Consider the following 13,048-nt stretch of genomic DNA (forward strand, 5'->3'; position numbering starts at 1 on the left):
TTAAATTTTTGTGCCGTGAAAATTAAAAATTTTCAAAAAATATCGGATGGTATATTTCATATGTGTTTTTATATTGGTAGATACATAAAAAGAATATTTTTTAAACTTCAATGTTGTTTTAAGTTCAAAAATAGCTTAAAAATTCTAATGTTAAGCAATTAATTTCGACTGAAAATTTCTGTTGACTTTAGCTCTACAGCACATACATTAAATTAAAAATGACATAAAAATTAACTTTTTCATTAGCCCATTCATACCAATTTAAATTTTCTACGGTTATTTTGACCTGTGATCAACACTCGAAGTTACGCGACAAGCAACTATATCCACTGCTATTGCTTGTAACACACCTAACATTTTCGCTTTTTGGCAGAACTCTTTTAACCAATTGGAACAAAGCTTAATAAAAATCCATTTAAAATATTTTTTCTAGCCGTAAATGAGTAGCTCATTCGCATATTATGCCTTTTGAATACTTTTGATAACGGGTTGTTTTTGTTGAATTTCTAACTAAATTTATGAAATCTCTGCAGATGTTTGTTTTAATTGAACTGCTAAACGGGGGATTATAGCAAATTATATTAATTTTATTCATAGTAAATTGTGAAATTTATCTCAGGCGTACAGCGCGGACGTGTCGGGGGCCGGGGAGCAGAACTGGGCGTCAGAGTTTCTGGAATCCCCATCGGGCAGCTACGTGCAGCTGACCGGGCCGAAAGATCAGACCGTTTCACCGGGCAACCTGTACAGCTTTCAAATCGCATTCACCAAGCCGCTGCCTTATTTCGACTGGATTGTACGTTTTGTTGCTTAAATTGTTACTTTTTGTTTAAGATAATAGACAACTTTGTAAGTACAAAAACCCTTGTTTAAATTGCTCTCAAAGTGTTTTTACTGAAATAAAAAAAAAAGTTATTAGAAAATAGTTTTACTCTGATTACGTTTTTTTTTAATAAACTAAAATGTAGCAATATATAAAAGTGCAAAATTTCAATACATGTTTGCTCATAGTGAAAAAATCAAGTACACAAAGAATTAAAAAAAAAACGGCTCGTTTTAAGACCACTTAACTCGGGTTATTTTTATCTATCTGCCAAAAACCTGTTGAAATATTTTTATTTTTATGAGCAAATTTATCTAATGCATACCCTCGAGCTGTTGTTTCAGCTTTCACAATCTAAGCTTTTTTTTTTCCGTCAACAAAACTACCACACCGCGAAATCATCTTGTGTTAACGACTTTTGTTGCAGCTTTTTAACAACCGCGTCACACGTTGTTTATAACAAAAAATAAAGCGCCCAAAACACTTGGTCCTAGTGTCTGGTACACGAACGAAACCTTACGGTTGTCGATTTGTAAAGCTTTATACTTCCCGCATACAGGCCATGTCGCGAGGAAGAGTCATTGAAACGCATCGATTAAACATCGAGGATTTTAAAGCCTCGAAGGAAGGCAACGTGACCACGGCGACCATCAACTTCGAGGTGTTCAACTCTTACGTTCCGATGGTGACCATAGTTGTGTCGTATGTCAGTGATGACGGGGAAGTTGTTGCCGACTCCAAGAGTTTAAACGTTGAATTTGTCCTAAAAAATGAGGTTTAATGTTTATAGTTTTCTTGTTTGAAAGTTAAGTTTGACCACAACGTAAATGCTTTGAGAATAAATAAAAGTGATATTTGCTTTTAGCTGTGCCTACAATTTAGAGTTTAAAACAAGAATTTTTTGAAACATGTCTTTCAATTTCAGTTATGTCATATTTGTTGTTACATTTAAATATTGTTGTGCTGCTACATTTTCAAGTTTGCACATAAGGAGTGTTTTTTTTTTTTTACACAAGTCTTTGCCAAGTAAAGTTAAAAAAAATTATTAAACGCTCACATTGCTGTTTCAACAAGCTTCTTGAAGGAAGCTTTCAAACATAAAAGTCACAAATTATTAAAACAGATTTCAGTTGAAGTGTCGCAGCCCGATGAGGAACGCAGTGGGGAAATTATATTTACGAAAAGCAACGGTTTGAACACTTTGGTAGCGTGCAACGGAGTCGATCAGAGGGCCCTTCTGTTGCGGGAGAACGACAACGAAATTACCGTTGATGCGGTAAATTAACAGCTGTTTTATTATTTTTTTATTAAAACTTTTTTTTGTACTGAACGTGATTAGGCGCGCCCTTTTTCGAGTCCACTTGTTTTGTTCTTCCCACTTTTTATTTAAAACTTAAGAAGGCTCCCAGCTCAAATTCGGACGACTTACTGTTGTTAAGCTTTAAATAGCTAAGTTATAAAAGTGGTTGTTGTGCCAACCGGGGCGTCGCGTGGGGTGGATCATTTGAGCAGATACATAACCTAAAAAAATATATGTATTACTATATCATGTCAATGTTATTGTTAACAAAAAAAAATCTACAAAAGAGTCGTCGTGACTGTGGTACTTTAATCTTAATAAAATTTGAACAGTTTTTCAAATATTTGTAATCTTTTCTGCACCCCCGCTAAACACCACGCTACTGACTGCCAACTAGCGGTTTTAAACTTACAGATAGTGGAAGACCTGCAGTCCTACTCTCCCACCCAACCCGAGGACGGGCTGCAAGGTTTCTGGCGGTGGTTTTTCGTCGGGGACACCACAGTGGTGTCCGAGCTGTTCGATCAGGCCGGGTTAATAGTGCTCACCGACGCCAATTACCCCAGAAGACCGGACGATTTTCGTTAGTTTTGAATTTTGCATGCTTTTGATTTGTACTTGTAACTGTTTGTTAAGTTGAGCTTTTGTATTTGGTGACCTTTGCCTTCTGCCTCCGATGCAACTTTTGTGCGAAACTCAGTTGCAAAATATAAGCGAGTGTATTGGCAAAGTTTGAATAATACAGTGAGTTTTAAAGTCACTAAACATTTATTACGTGTTAAGCTGTCGAATACGGTGACGATTTCGTAATGATTCTGGCCGAAGCGTCAACAGATGAGAAAGCGGTGACGGAGTTCACGGGAAGCGTCCGGAACGTCCATCTAGACGTGTGGATCCACTTCCAAGCCAACCTCGGGTAAATTTCACACACGGGCATACCAAGTCGTTCCTCTGTTTGAATGATTCGGTTTTTGTGTTCTTTTTGGGAATTGTGAATGTTATCCTTTATTAACTTGAAGCGATCTTATTAAAATGTAAATTTTTTACCTGAAATAAAACAGACAAAAAAAAGAATAATATTCAACAAAGCTCGACTTTTTATGCCTGAATTTTATTTCGTTTTCATTGTTTTATTTAAATGCAACAAGTTTATTTTGAATTCTTTTAATAAAAAAGTATTAAAATCTTATGGTCTAATGCAATAAGATTTCAAAAGTAAACTAAAAAACAACTTAATCTATATATAAGCCGTACTTTGTGTTGAAGTCCGACCGAACGCCATTCATTACTTCAGATAGCTTTTTTTAACAAAAAAAATGTTTCTCTGGGGCTGCCGGATACCAATATGTTTGTTTGCTAACAGAACTATTTATTTTTCACGAGCCAAAAAGTTGCATCTTCAGGCAGAACGCAACCAAAAACGTTCTGTTGAGAACTGATGTTTTTTATAAAAGCTGTAGAATTTTCAAAAAAAACTCTGCAAATGGACGCCTTTTTTTTCTTGAAACATTAAACGCTAATTATGACGTCATAACAAAATTCAACACTTTGCAGCAATGCTTAGAGGTCAGCCCCTTCCTGCAGCTGATGACGGAGGAATAACCGAAACGGAAGTTAGTAAAAATTTTCCCGAAGTTTGGCTTTGGTTGGACTTAAACGCAGGGTACGCAAAACATTTTCTCAAATAGTTTTCAACTGTTTTTTTTTCAACTTTGATGCTTACGTGCTTGTCAAAGTTTAATTACTAAAAGTTCTGAAGCAGTTTTTAGTTACTCGTTTTTTTTGATTGAAATAAAGCTTGCTATAAGTTTAATGAATTAGGTTCCAGTTTTTGAAAAAAAATTGAAAACTTAAATATCTTTAAAATAAAGTTTCTAAGTATAATGAAGTTTTGAAATAAACAGAAAAATTTAAGTTAAAAAACGAGTGACCTAATTTGATCAAAACAAATAATTTTTATTTTAAATGATTCTTCTACCGATAGGTTTGTTCTTTAGTTCCATAAAGACCTAAATAGTTTTTTTTATGTTAACCCACGGCGGGTAACTTCTTTTGTCCGTTGGTAATATGTGCAAAAATTTTTTTGCGAGATTATTAAACAAAAACTTATTGTTGGCTGTGTATAATTGTACTTAAAACGATGCTTTTCAACCACTAAGTTTAAACAAAGTAGTCATAAAATTTGCATCAAAGTCAGTTAATTTTTTACAGGTTTTTTTAACTAAAAAATCAGTCTTAGGCCGGATAAGTTTAGCTAGTTGGTAGGTTGCCCACCCTTGATGTAGACTAATTACTTTAGTATTTCTCAAAAACCAAACAAGATAACGGTAAGCATGCAAACCAACAGAAAAAGCGACACGTACACCTTCAACTACAAAAACGCGCCCGCGTCTGTCACAACTTACAACATCAACTGTTTCGCCTTGGACACTGTCAATGGGCTCGGAATTGCTGATGAGACCAGGGTTCGTTTTGATTTTTTTTTTTGCGGGAAGATTGTTGTTAAATAGTGATAAATTTTTTTATATTAAAGTTTTTTTTCAAAAAAAAAATGTTACATTAAAAAATCACTTCATTTGTTTTGGTATAAAAATAACTTGGTTATAGTATATATATATATATATTGCTTGATTTAAAGTCTAGTGTTAAACAAAGAAGTAAATTACATGTTTTGTTGCTATGAATTTTGGATCAGCATTATTGTTTTTTAATGTATTGGTATAAGTTTAAGGTAATGTAGTAAAGTAGTTGAAATAAATGTATTAATCTTTTAATTATTTTATAATTTGTAATACAGACACGACGTATTTTTTTTAAAACAAGCATATTAGTAATACATTTAAATAGTAGTATTTAATAAAAGTCATTAAAATACTTAACTAATTAATTATTTTCAGATCACATTGTTCAGAGATTTTTTTGTAACGCTGAATCTTCCATTAAACGTGAAAAGAAATGAAGTTATAATTGTTCAAGCTATCGTGTTCAACTACCTGTCTTCAAATCAATTTGTATATATGCACTTATATTATTAGCTAAGTTTATTTATCCATCTTATTTTATTTTTTTTGCTTGTCAAATGTTCATTTCATGCTCTTTTAACTATACCAATGTTTATTGAGTATGTCAAAAGTACTTGTCACTTACAAAAATTTTTTATTGACCGAATTACTTTGAGTACTGTTCGCTGTGAGATCTGTGGTTTTCACTTTTTCATTTTACAACCCTCACTTCAGATTTTATGAGTTTTTAGCAATGTTGCCAAAAAAAAACTTAAACAAAAACGTTAAATTTCAAGCAAAAATGCAGCAGCGCGTTTCAAAAAGTCTTCGCTGAAAGGTAATTTCCCCTCGCAGGTGAGAGTGACGCTGGCGGAGTCGGAGGACTACGAGGTGGTGGAAGAGGTTGAGGGGGAGGGAAGCAGCAACATCAGGGAGGTGAACGTGAAAAGCCAGGAGTCGCAGGCGGCCTCCATACCCGTCAGGCTGCTCAGACACGGCGATATTGATATCGAGGTTGTGGCTGAAGGAACTTCGAAGGCGGACGCCGTCAGAAACACTCTCGTCGTGAAGGTTAGGGCTTTCGCGCTTTTAGAAATACTGTTTCAGCTAGTGTTCTACCGGATCTAATTATCCGGGTTCATAATTGGCCAGATATTGACTTATTAGATCCGGATCCGGCCGGATATCATTTTGAAAAAAAAAAAGATCCGGATCCGGTAGATCACTAGTTTCAACCTTGAAATTTTGTAGTAAATTAAAGCTTGCTTTTGTAAAGAACGGTTTGAATCCAATGAGCCATCAAGCTTTGTATTTTTTTAATCAAAATTAGTTTCCTGCAATTTTAAGATACTTTTTGTTATCATATTAAAAAATTGTTACAATATTAAGTATGTATTTTCAGCCGGGAGGTATCAGAGTGTGCAATACGGAATCAGTTATTTTAGACGCTGAAGATGTATCAAATCACACTTTTCAGGTTGAATTTCCCGAAACAGGGTTTGTTCCTGAATCGAAATCGCTCCAGTTATTGATCTATGGTGAGATTTTTAATATTATTTTATTTAAATTTTTTCAATGTGTATTTAATATTTATATATTAAGATAACTTGAAAAACATAAATTGTTTTAAAAAATACACCTTTAGCTATTTTAAGTTGAAAGCACTTTATATTTTAATTCTAACTGTAACTTTAGAATTAACTAACTAACTGTAATGTAGGTGAAAACGTCATATTCAAATAGAAAGAATTGAATTGTTTTAATAAAACTTGCTCTTTGAAAAATTTATTAATTTACTGTCTGAAGAAATAGCTCACGTTTTTCTTGGACACTTATAAAAAACGCTATAACCATTTTAAACATTATTAAACAATCACAAATACGTAACACCATTATAAAAATTATTAAACAATCAAAAATACGTAACACCGTTATGACGTCACAACAGGCGACATACTGGCAAGCACGCTGGACAACCTGGGCAACCTGATCAGGGAGCCGCGGGGGTGCGGGGAGCAGAACATGATAAACTTCGCTCCGGACGTCTTCGTGGCCTTGTACCTCCAGCACACCGATCAGCTGGACGGCGAGACTTCCGCCAAGGTGTACCAGCACATCGTCACCGGATTCCAGAACCAGCTCAAGTTTGTTGTTGTGTTTGTGAGGTTATGTGTTCGAAGCACAGTGTGGTTTTTCAAGTTTCGTGTAGACTATTTTTGAAAACATATTTTGTTTTAGCAAAAACTTTATATAACGTAAAAAGTTAGCAGAAAGTATTTTTACTTCTGGCCCGATTAACCTAGGCTCTCTCTAGTTTATCACATTATAAATAATTTTGATCTTCCTAGTTACTAACAGTTTTGTGATCTTGCTAATAAATTTTCGCTGTATCGCTTGCTCATTACGACTAGTATCATTTACATTATTAAGTCATCCGCTCAAATGTTTTATGCCGTCATATTGCAGTTACAAACGAGACGACGGTTCTTACAGCGCGTTCGGGTCACGTGACGAGTCAGGCTCGCTATGGTTGACCGCGTTCGTGGCCAAATGCTTCGTTTACACGTCGCAGGTCAGGAGCGAGCTGGTGCTGCAGCTGAAAGGTCACGTGACGGACGCGTTCCGCTTCGTTGCGGCCAATCAAAACGAAGATGGCAGTTTCAATGACCCCGGCAGAGTCATTCACAAATCCATGCAGGTTGTTAGCTTCGTTTATTGGTTCGGTTTTAAACCGATTTAAATTCTTAAAATGCAACTATAAAAGTATTTTCTATGTTACAACTTTGTTTTGAAGTATATTCTGTGATATTCTTTTTTAGATTTTACTTTGTTTATGTATTATAAGTTTAAGCTATTTCAAATTTTCTCATCATAGCATTATACTGTAGAAATTTGTTAATGAACATTATCTTTGATTTTTAAGTATTTTCTTAAAATAATTTTGCTTAGATTTAACTCTGTAACTTTTTTTAAATGCTGTAGTGTTAGTTAATTGCCAATGAATAGATAAGTAAAACCCCAAAATACAGTAAGCAATTTTAAACAGGGCGGAGTCAACAGCAAATTAACACTGACAGCTTATATATTGATATCGATGACTGAAAATGAGTTTGATCGCAACATAGATGTTAGTTCATTGAGTTTTGTTAAATATGTTTACTTTTGCATTTATTTATAGTGAAAAAGAGTGTGCGTATTTAAGTAAGCTTGAGCGTTAAAGATTAGTTGTGAGTAGTCATAAAATTTGAGTTTTCTGTTCAAAAATGTGACAGTTTCTAAATTATAGTCCGCATTGTGCAAAGTTATTTTATCACTTTTATTGTAGAAACAACTAGTTTAATTTTTAGTTAAAATATTAATACAGGAAACAGTTATAGAAAAAGCCAGGAGTTATGTGGAATCCAATTTAGACAGTATTAGTACAGACATATATGTGTTACCATTAGTTACTTATGCGTTACATACTAGTAACAGTGATATGAAAGACCAAGCGTTTGATTTGATGAAAGATTTTAAAATTGATGGTTAATAAAATGTTGTATTGAAAAACAATTTACGCTTTAAGTAGTTTTAATTCCTATGCTAAATTTTATTAAAAATACAATAGTTACTTTTTGTTGGTCAAATTCGGTTTAAAATATTTTTTAAATTGTAAAAAAGCTGGTTTTATACTATTTAGGTAAAAATAAAGTATGTAATAAAATAACAGATTGGATAAAAATACTTCTAAAAAGAAATAACGGGTGTTTTTTAAAATATTTCTGTAGTTTTTTTTCAGATAGTAGTTTTTAACTTTAAGTGTACATATTTTATAATAAGAACTTTTGTTCTTCTATATATGCAGTACAATTTAGCATTAACTGTTTATACAGTTATTTAAAACAATAATAAAACTAAAAAACTTACTTTCAATTTTAGCGCCCTTTTTATAATTCAAGATTACATAAGTTCTAAAATGTATGAATTAAGAGCTTAAACTATTAAAATGTTTTCTGTTTAACGATTGTCACTTTAGCTGACACTGTTTCTCCTAAAAGGATCTTCAGAGCTTTTTGGACAATAATAAAATAACACGAAGCACACAAATATATATAATAAAATCAAGTAATGAGAAAGTAAAACTGTTTGTGTGCTTCCTGTTATTTTATTGTTACTTAGAAAGCTCTGAAGATCCTTTTAGCAGAAACAGTGTCAGCTAAAGTGACAATCGTTGAATAGAAAATTATTTTATTAGTTTACGATTATAGAAACAAGTTCCTGAAGCTGTTTTTAAGCAAAAGATAACTAAAAAAAAATCAATATACACCAAGACATAAAACTTTGGTGTTTTTATTTTCTTTTTAGTTTTATTTTTTCCAATAGATTCACTAGCATGTACTGGATTTTAATAATAACGATTTTAGGTTTGTTACCATCAGCATTTGTTACGGAGTCGATTTCTTACAGGCTGCTAACACACGTGTTTAGAAATGATTTGTCAGGGGCTTTCCCTGTTTTGAGAACATTGGCAGGGATGAGAAACAGCATTGGTGGCTACTACAGCACCCAAGTTCGAAACATTTTGTTTGTTGAAATATATGCAGGTTTTTTAGCTCTTAAAATAACTACGCCTTGAAAAGTTTCAAATCTTGATGTTTAGTAAACCTGATCTGTGATGTAATTTTTGTAAAACTCTATTTTAGCAACTTTAATTTTACTAAATTTAAAATCCAAAAGATGAGATGGCTTGCATTTTATTGTGATCAGAAATTACTTATTTGTTTTTGTCTAGCTATTGTTTATGTTCGGTTTAAACTGAATACTTTTCAAAGGGATCATTAAAAACCAGGGTTTCCCGAACTCATTTTCATAATCGCACACTTGATAGACATTTAAAACTAGTTGCCTCCTATTAGATAATGACCCTTTACTTATTGATTCCTTTTTTTTCGCCCATTTCCAGTTATTGCCTCCTGATAGCAGAAATCTTCCCCGAATAGACGGTCGTTGTTGCCCACTTTGGGATACCCTGGATTGTAGATGTCAATTATTTTTTTTTTGTTTTCTGTGTATGCTTTTTACTTTAAATGCTTAAGAATAAAAATAACAGTTTTATGAAGCAAAATTTAAATATATATAACATGTTTTCATCTTAGCTTATAATTATTTATCATGTTAATTTTAAATTTTATTTTAAAAGTTTATATATCACAACAACTGTTGTAATGAACTATTTTGATGGAAAACGAACTGTCAAAAGTTAATTAAGTCGAACTAACTTGGTACTTGTGTCCCAAACTTTTTGTAAAATTTTTGCATATAGAGATTTTTATATTATGTTACTTACCAAATGGTAAATTAAAAAAAAATTATACAAACCGTACTATAAAACTTTTTTTATAGAGCGTTTAGTTTAAGCTTTTTATAACATGGAGATACCTAAGAAAATTATACTAAATTTCCACGTTTTTTTTGTTTATTAACACTTTATACTAAATCATCATTTTGACTTTATAATAACAACAACTAGCATACATTATTTTAATCAACTAGTTGATGACTTCTAGCTTTTATCTTAAAAAATTATTATTTATGTACCAACACCAAACTAGGATACCGTTGTGGCAATACAGGCCATGTCAGCGGTTGCCGAACTAGTTTACGAAAGTGAAAAGAACTTGAACGTTTTTGCTGCACTAGATGGAACAGATGAACAAACAGCAAAAATTGACAACACAAATTCAGTTGTTATTCGTCATCTTAAAGTTTGTCGACAATAAACGTTTTTTATGTAAACTAAATAAATTGTTGTTTTTTAGTTGTTTTTATGGTATTGTACAGTTAAATTGGATTGCTTTTTAAAAAATGTACTTTGAATTATATTCTAATATAATCAAACAACTCAAAGTTATTTTATTTTAAATAAAAAATCATCACAAAAGTATGAAATAAAATTTATTATGAGGAGGTTGTTAAAAATTGCAAAAACAAGTTTTTAGCTTTTGTTTAGATCAACAATAAATTAAACATATAATCATAGAGTATTTTTAAAACATTTTTTTAACTTTACAGAAATTTTTAAATATTATTAATACGATCTTCATCTTTTTTTTGATAGTCTGAGATACAACAAATCTTTTTATTGAAAACGTTATTTCACGTGGGACACTTGTTGTTATTATCTCTATCAAAATCCATATAAAACCAATAGACCTTTAAAAATAAATTCATTATGCAAAACTAATAAAACTATATTATTTTTTCTTAGTTTATAATTATTCATCACGTCGTTTTTTAATTGCGCAACAAAGTACACTTTAATATTTTCAAAGTTTCCCGCGCAAAACGGCGAGCTGGCAGTGAGAGTGGAAGGGACCGGCCTGATGGTGGCGCAAGTGATCCAATGTCACCACGCCGAAGACGTCGCCGCTGAGAGGCGCAAGAGATCGGTTGGAGGGGATTCCCCGTTTGCGTGCACGAACGTCGTCAAGTCGGAGCAGCGAGGCAACAGTCTCATGACGTTTTGCTGCAAGTTGGTTCTTTTTATTTTCAGGGGTTTCACAATTGAGTTTCTTGTGGTTTGCATGGGTAAAGTATTAGATAAGCAAAATTGAGAAAACTTTTTCGAAAAACGTACATAAGACTTGTGTAATGAATGTCATTATTTTTGTTTTTGTTTGTTTTTGAACTTTATCATTTAAAAGCACAGTTTGTATGAAGCATTAATATAGTAGTTTTTACACAAAATCGTTTTAAAACTTTAACTTTTTTTAAACCACACTGTTAAGTAACTTTATAAGGAAATAGCATTTAAGATCAAAATTGTCTACTTTTGTTCACATATGCTACTTGAATAACACTGTTCCTGGAAAATAAATGCAACTGAGCAAATTTGACGTTGAAGGTTGAAATCCGGCGAGGAAGCAACTGGAATGTTCATCTACGAAGTTGAACTTCCCAACGGATTCACCGTGCAAATTGATAATGAAATTGAAAATAACAAGGTGGCTAAAAAAGTCGAGCTTCACGAAAACTCCATTGTATTTTACCACGACGAAGTAAGAATTTGTGCATGTATGTATTAGTACACAGACATGTGTGTTACACATTTTTAGTACTTGTTATTTTCAACAGTAGTTTATACAGTGTGTACTTGTCACGTCAGTATGAACTAAAATTTTCCATTATACATAGAAATTAAATTGAATAATAGTTTGTTTAAGTATCTTTGTTTCCTAATTTGAATTCGTTTGATATTCTTCATTAAATTTTAGCGCAGTTTCTACTACATATGATAAATAAACAATCTATATTTAAATGTGTGTACAGGTGTTTTTATGGTGTTCACACATTTCAAAGTAGAACAATACTCTTTTAAGTATAAATCAAATTCTTAAAACTTTTAGACCAATCTGTTAAAAATGTATACGAAAAATATGCGCTAAAATTTAATCAAGTTTCATAAAAGCTTATTGACTTCCAAGCTTATAGTAAGTGATTATCATTCCACAGTTAACAAAAAAGGAGTTATGCTCTAATATGGAAATAATAAGAGATGAAAAAGTTACTGACATTCAACCATCAGTGATAAGGGCTTATGAATATTACAGACCTGGTTAGAAAATTTAACTACACATAATTTACTGCAAAAACAAGTAACATGTTTTAAATCTAAGATGCTTTCCTTTCTGTTTTGCTTAGGTTATTTTATATACTTTTTAGAAAGTATACGAGGTAATAAAAAAATTACAGTCAATCTTAGTTTTGTTTAACTCTACTTTTTAATTTTTAACAGATTTGGTTCAATTTATTTAAAATTTATACACATTTAAGTTATTTTAAAAGTAGTTAATACGTATAAGGAGATTGTAAGTAATCAAAATAGTATAAAAAGTAAACACAGTTTTTGTAATTATTTACTTTCCCAATTCAACCAGAAAGAATACATTTGAGCAATTACGAGTTGTCAGAGGAAGTTTCGAAAATGTCGGTTTGCCAGATATGCGGTCAGGACTGTGAGAAATGCGCCAAATTGGTCGATACCGAGGAAGACAAGGGCCCGGTTGTCATTGACAACGAGATAAAAGACGAAAAGAGTTCCGCCAGTGGCGTCACAATGCAGAGACTCGTCGTCATAATCATCATAATACTGATTGTTTTGATGATGTTGATTGCACATTGAAAATTTTTATTTTTTATTTTTAATATTTTTACAGTTTTTTTTTTACTTTTCTTATTTCTTTTATTTAATTTATTTAATTTTCTTATAATTAATAATTTCTGAATTATCTAATTTATTTTTATGCTAATAGATTACTATTTCAATACATATATTTGTTATACATGAAATTAAATTAAATACCTTTATTCATCGGTATTATTTTATTTAGATTATTGTTGTTCTCTTCTTGATAAACTATTATCTAAAAATTAAATTCTTTATTC

At 32.0% G+C, this 13,048-nt stretch overlaps 2 protein-coding genes across 2 annotated transcripts in view; both read left to right on the forward strand.

Annotated features, from left to right (window-relative positions):
* The window catches only part of LOC145833555 (CD109 antigen-like), a 53,498-nt gene extending 44,414 nt beyond the window's left edge, over nucleotides 1-9,084 (forward strand). Inside the window, exons 12-25 of the mRNA XM_082940723.1 lie at nucleotides 620-796; nucleotides 1,383-1,598; nucleotides 1,947-2,099; nucleotides 2,538-2,706; nucleotides 2,907-3,039; nucleotides 3,527-3,579; nucleotides 3,678-3,786; nucleotides 4,471-4,588; nucleotides 5,021-5,134; nucleotides 5,480-5,695; nucleotides 6,027-6,162; nucleotides 6,573-6,768; nucleotides 7,091-7,322; nucleotides 9,028-9,084. Coding sequence (XP_082796849.1) covers nucleotides 620-796; nucleotides 1,383-1,598; nucleotides 1,947-2,099; nucleotides 2,538-2,706; nucleotides 2,907-3,039; nucleotides 3,527-3,579; nucleotides 3,678-3,786; nucleotides 4,471-4,588; nucleotides 5,021-5,134; nucleotides 5,480-5,695; nucleotides 6,027-6,162; nucleotides 6,573-6,768; nucleotides 7,091-7,322; nucleotides 9,028-9,078 — 2,073 coding nt within the window. The 3' untranslated portion in view covers nucleotides 9,079-9,084. The remainder of the gene's footprint in view (nucleotides 1-619; nucleotides 797-1,382; nucleotides 1,599-1,946; nucleotides 2,100-2,537; nucleotides 2,707-2,906; nucleotides 3,040-3,526; nucleotides 3,580-3,677; nucleotides 3,787-4,470; nucleotides 4,589-5,020; nucleotides 5,135-5,479; nucleotides 5,696-6,026; nucleotides 6,163-6,572; nucleotides 6,769-7,090; nucleotides 7,323-9,027) is intronic.
* Nucleotides 9,085-9,137: 53 nt separating this feature from the next.
* LOC145833556 (CD109 antigen-like) lies at nucleotides 9,138-12,785 on the forward strand. The gene is made up of 6 exons (XM_082940724.1): nucleotides 9,138-9,173; nucleotides 10,216-10,368; nucleotides 10,936-11,135; nucleotides 11,508-11,661; nucleotides 12,116-12,218; nucleotides 12,541-12,785. The coding sequence occupies exons 1-6, from the start codon at nucleotides 9,138-9,140 to the stop codon at nucleotides 12,783-12,785; spliced, it is 891 nt and encodes a 296-aa protein (XP_082796850.1).
* The last annotated feature ends 263 nt before the right edge of the window (nucleotides 12,786-13,048 follow it).

Source organism: Thalia democratica, chromosome 4 (assembly GCF_965202585.1).
Source record: "Thalia democratica chromosome 4, ktThaDemo2.hap1.1, whole genome shotgun sequence".
Lineage (NCBI taxonomy): Eukaryota > Metazoa > Chordata > Thaliacea > Salpida > Salpidae > Thalia > Thalia democratica.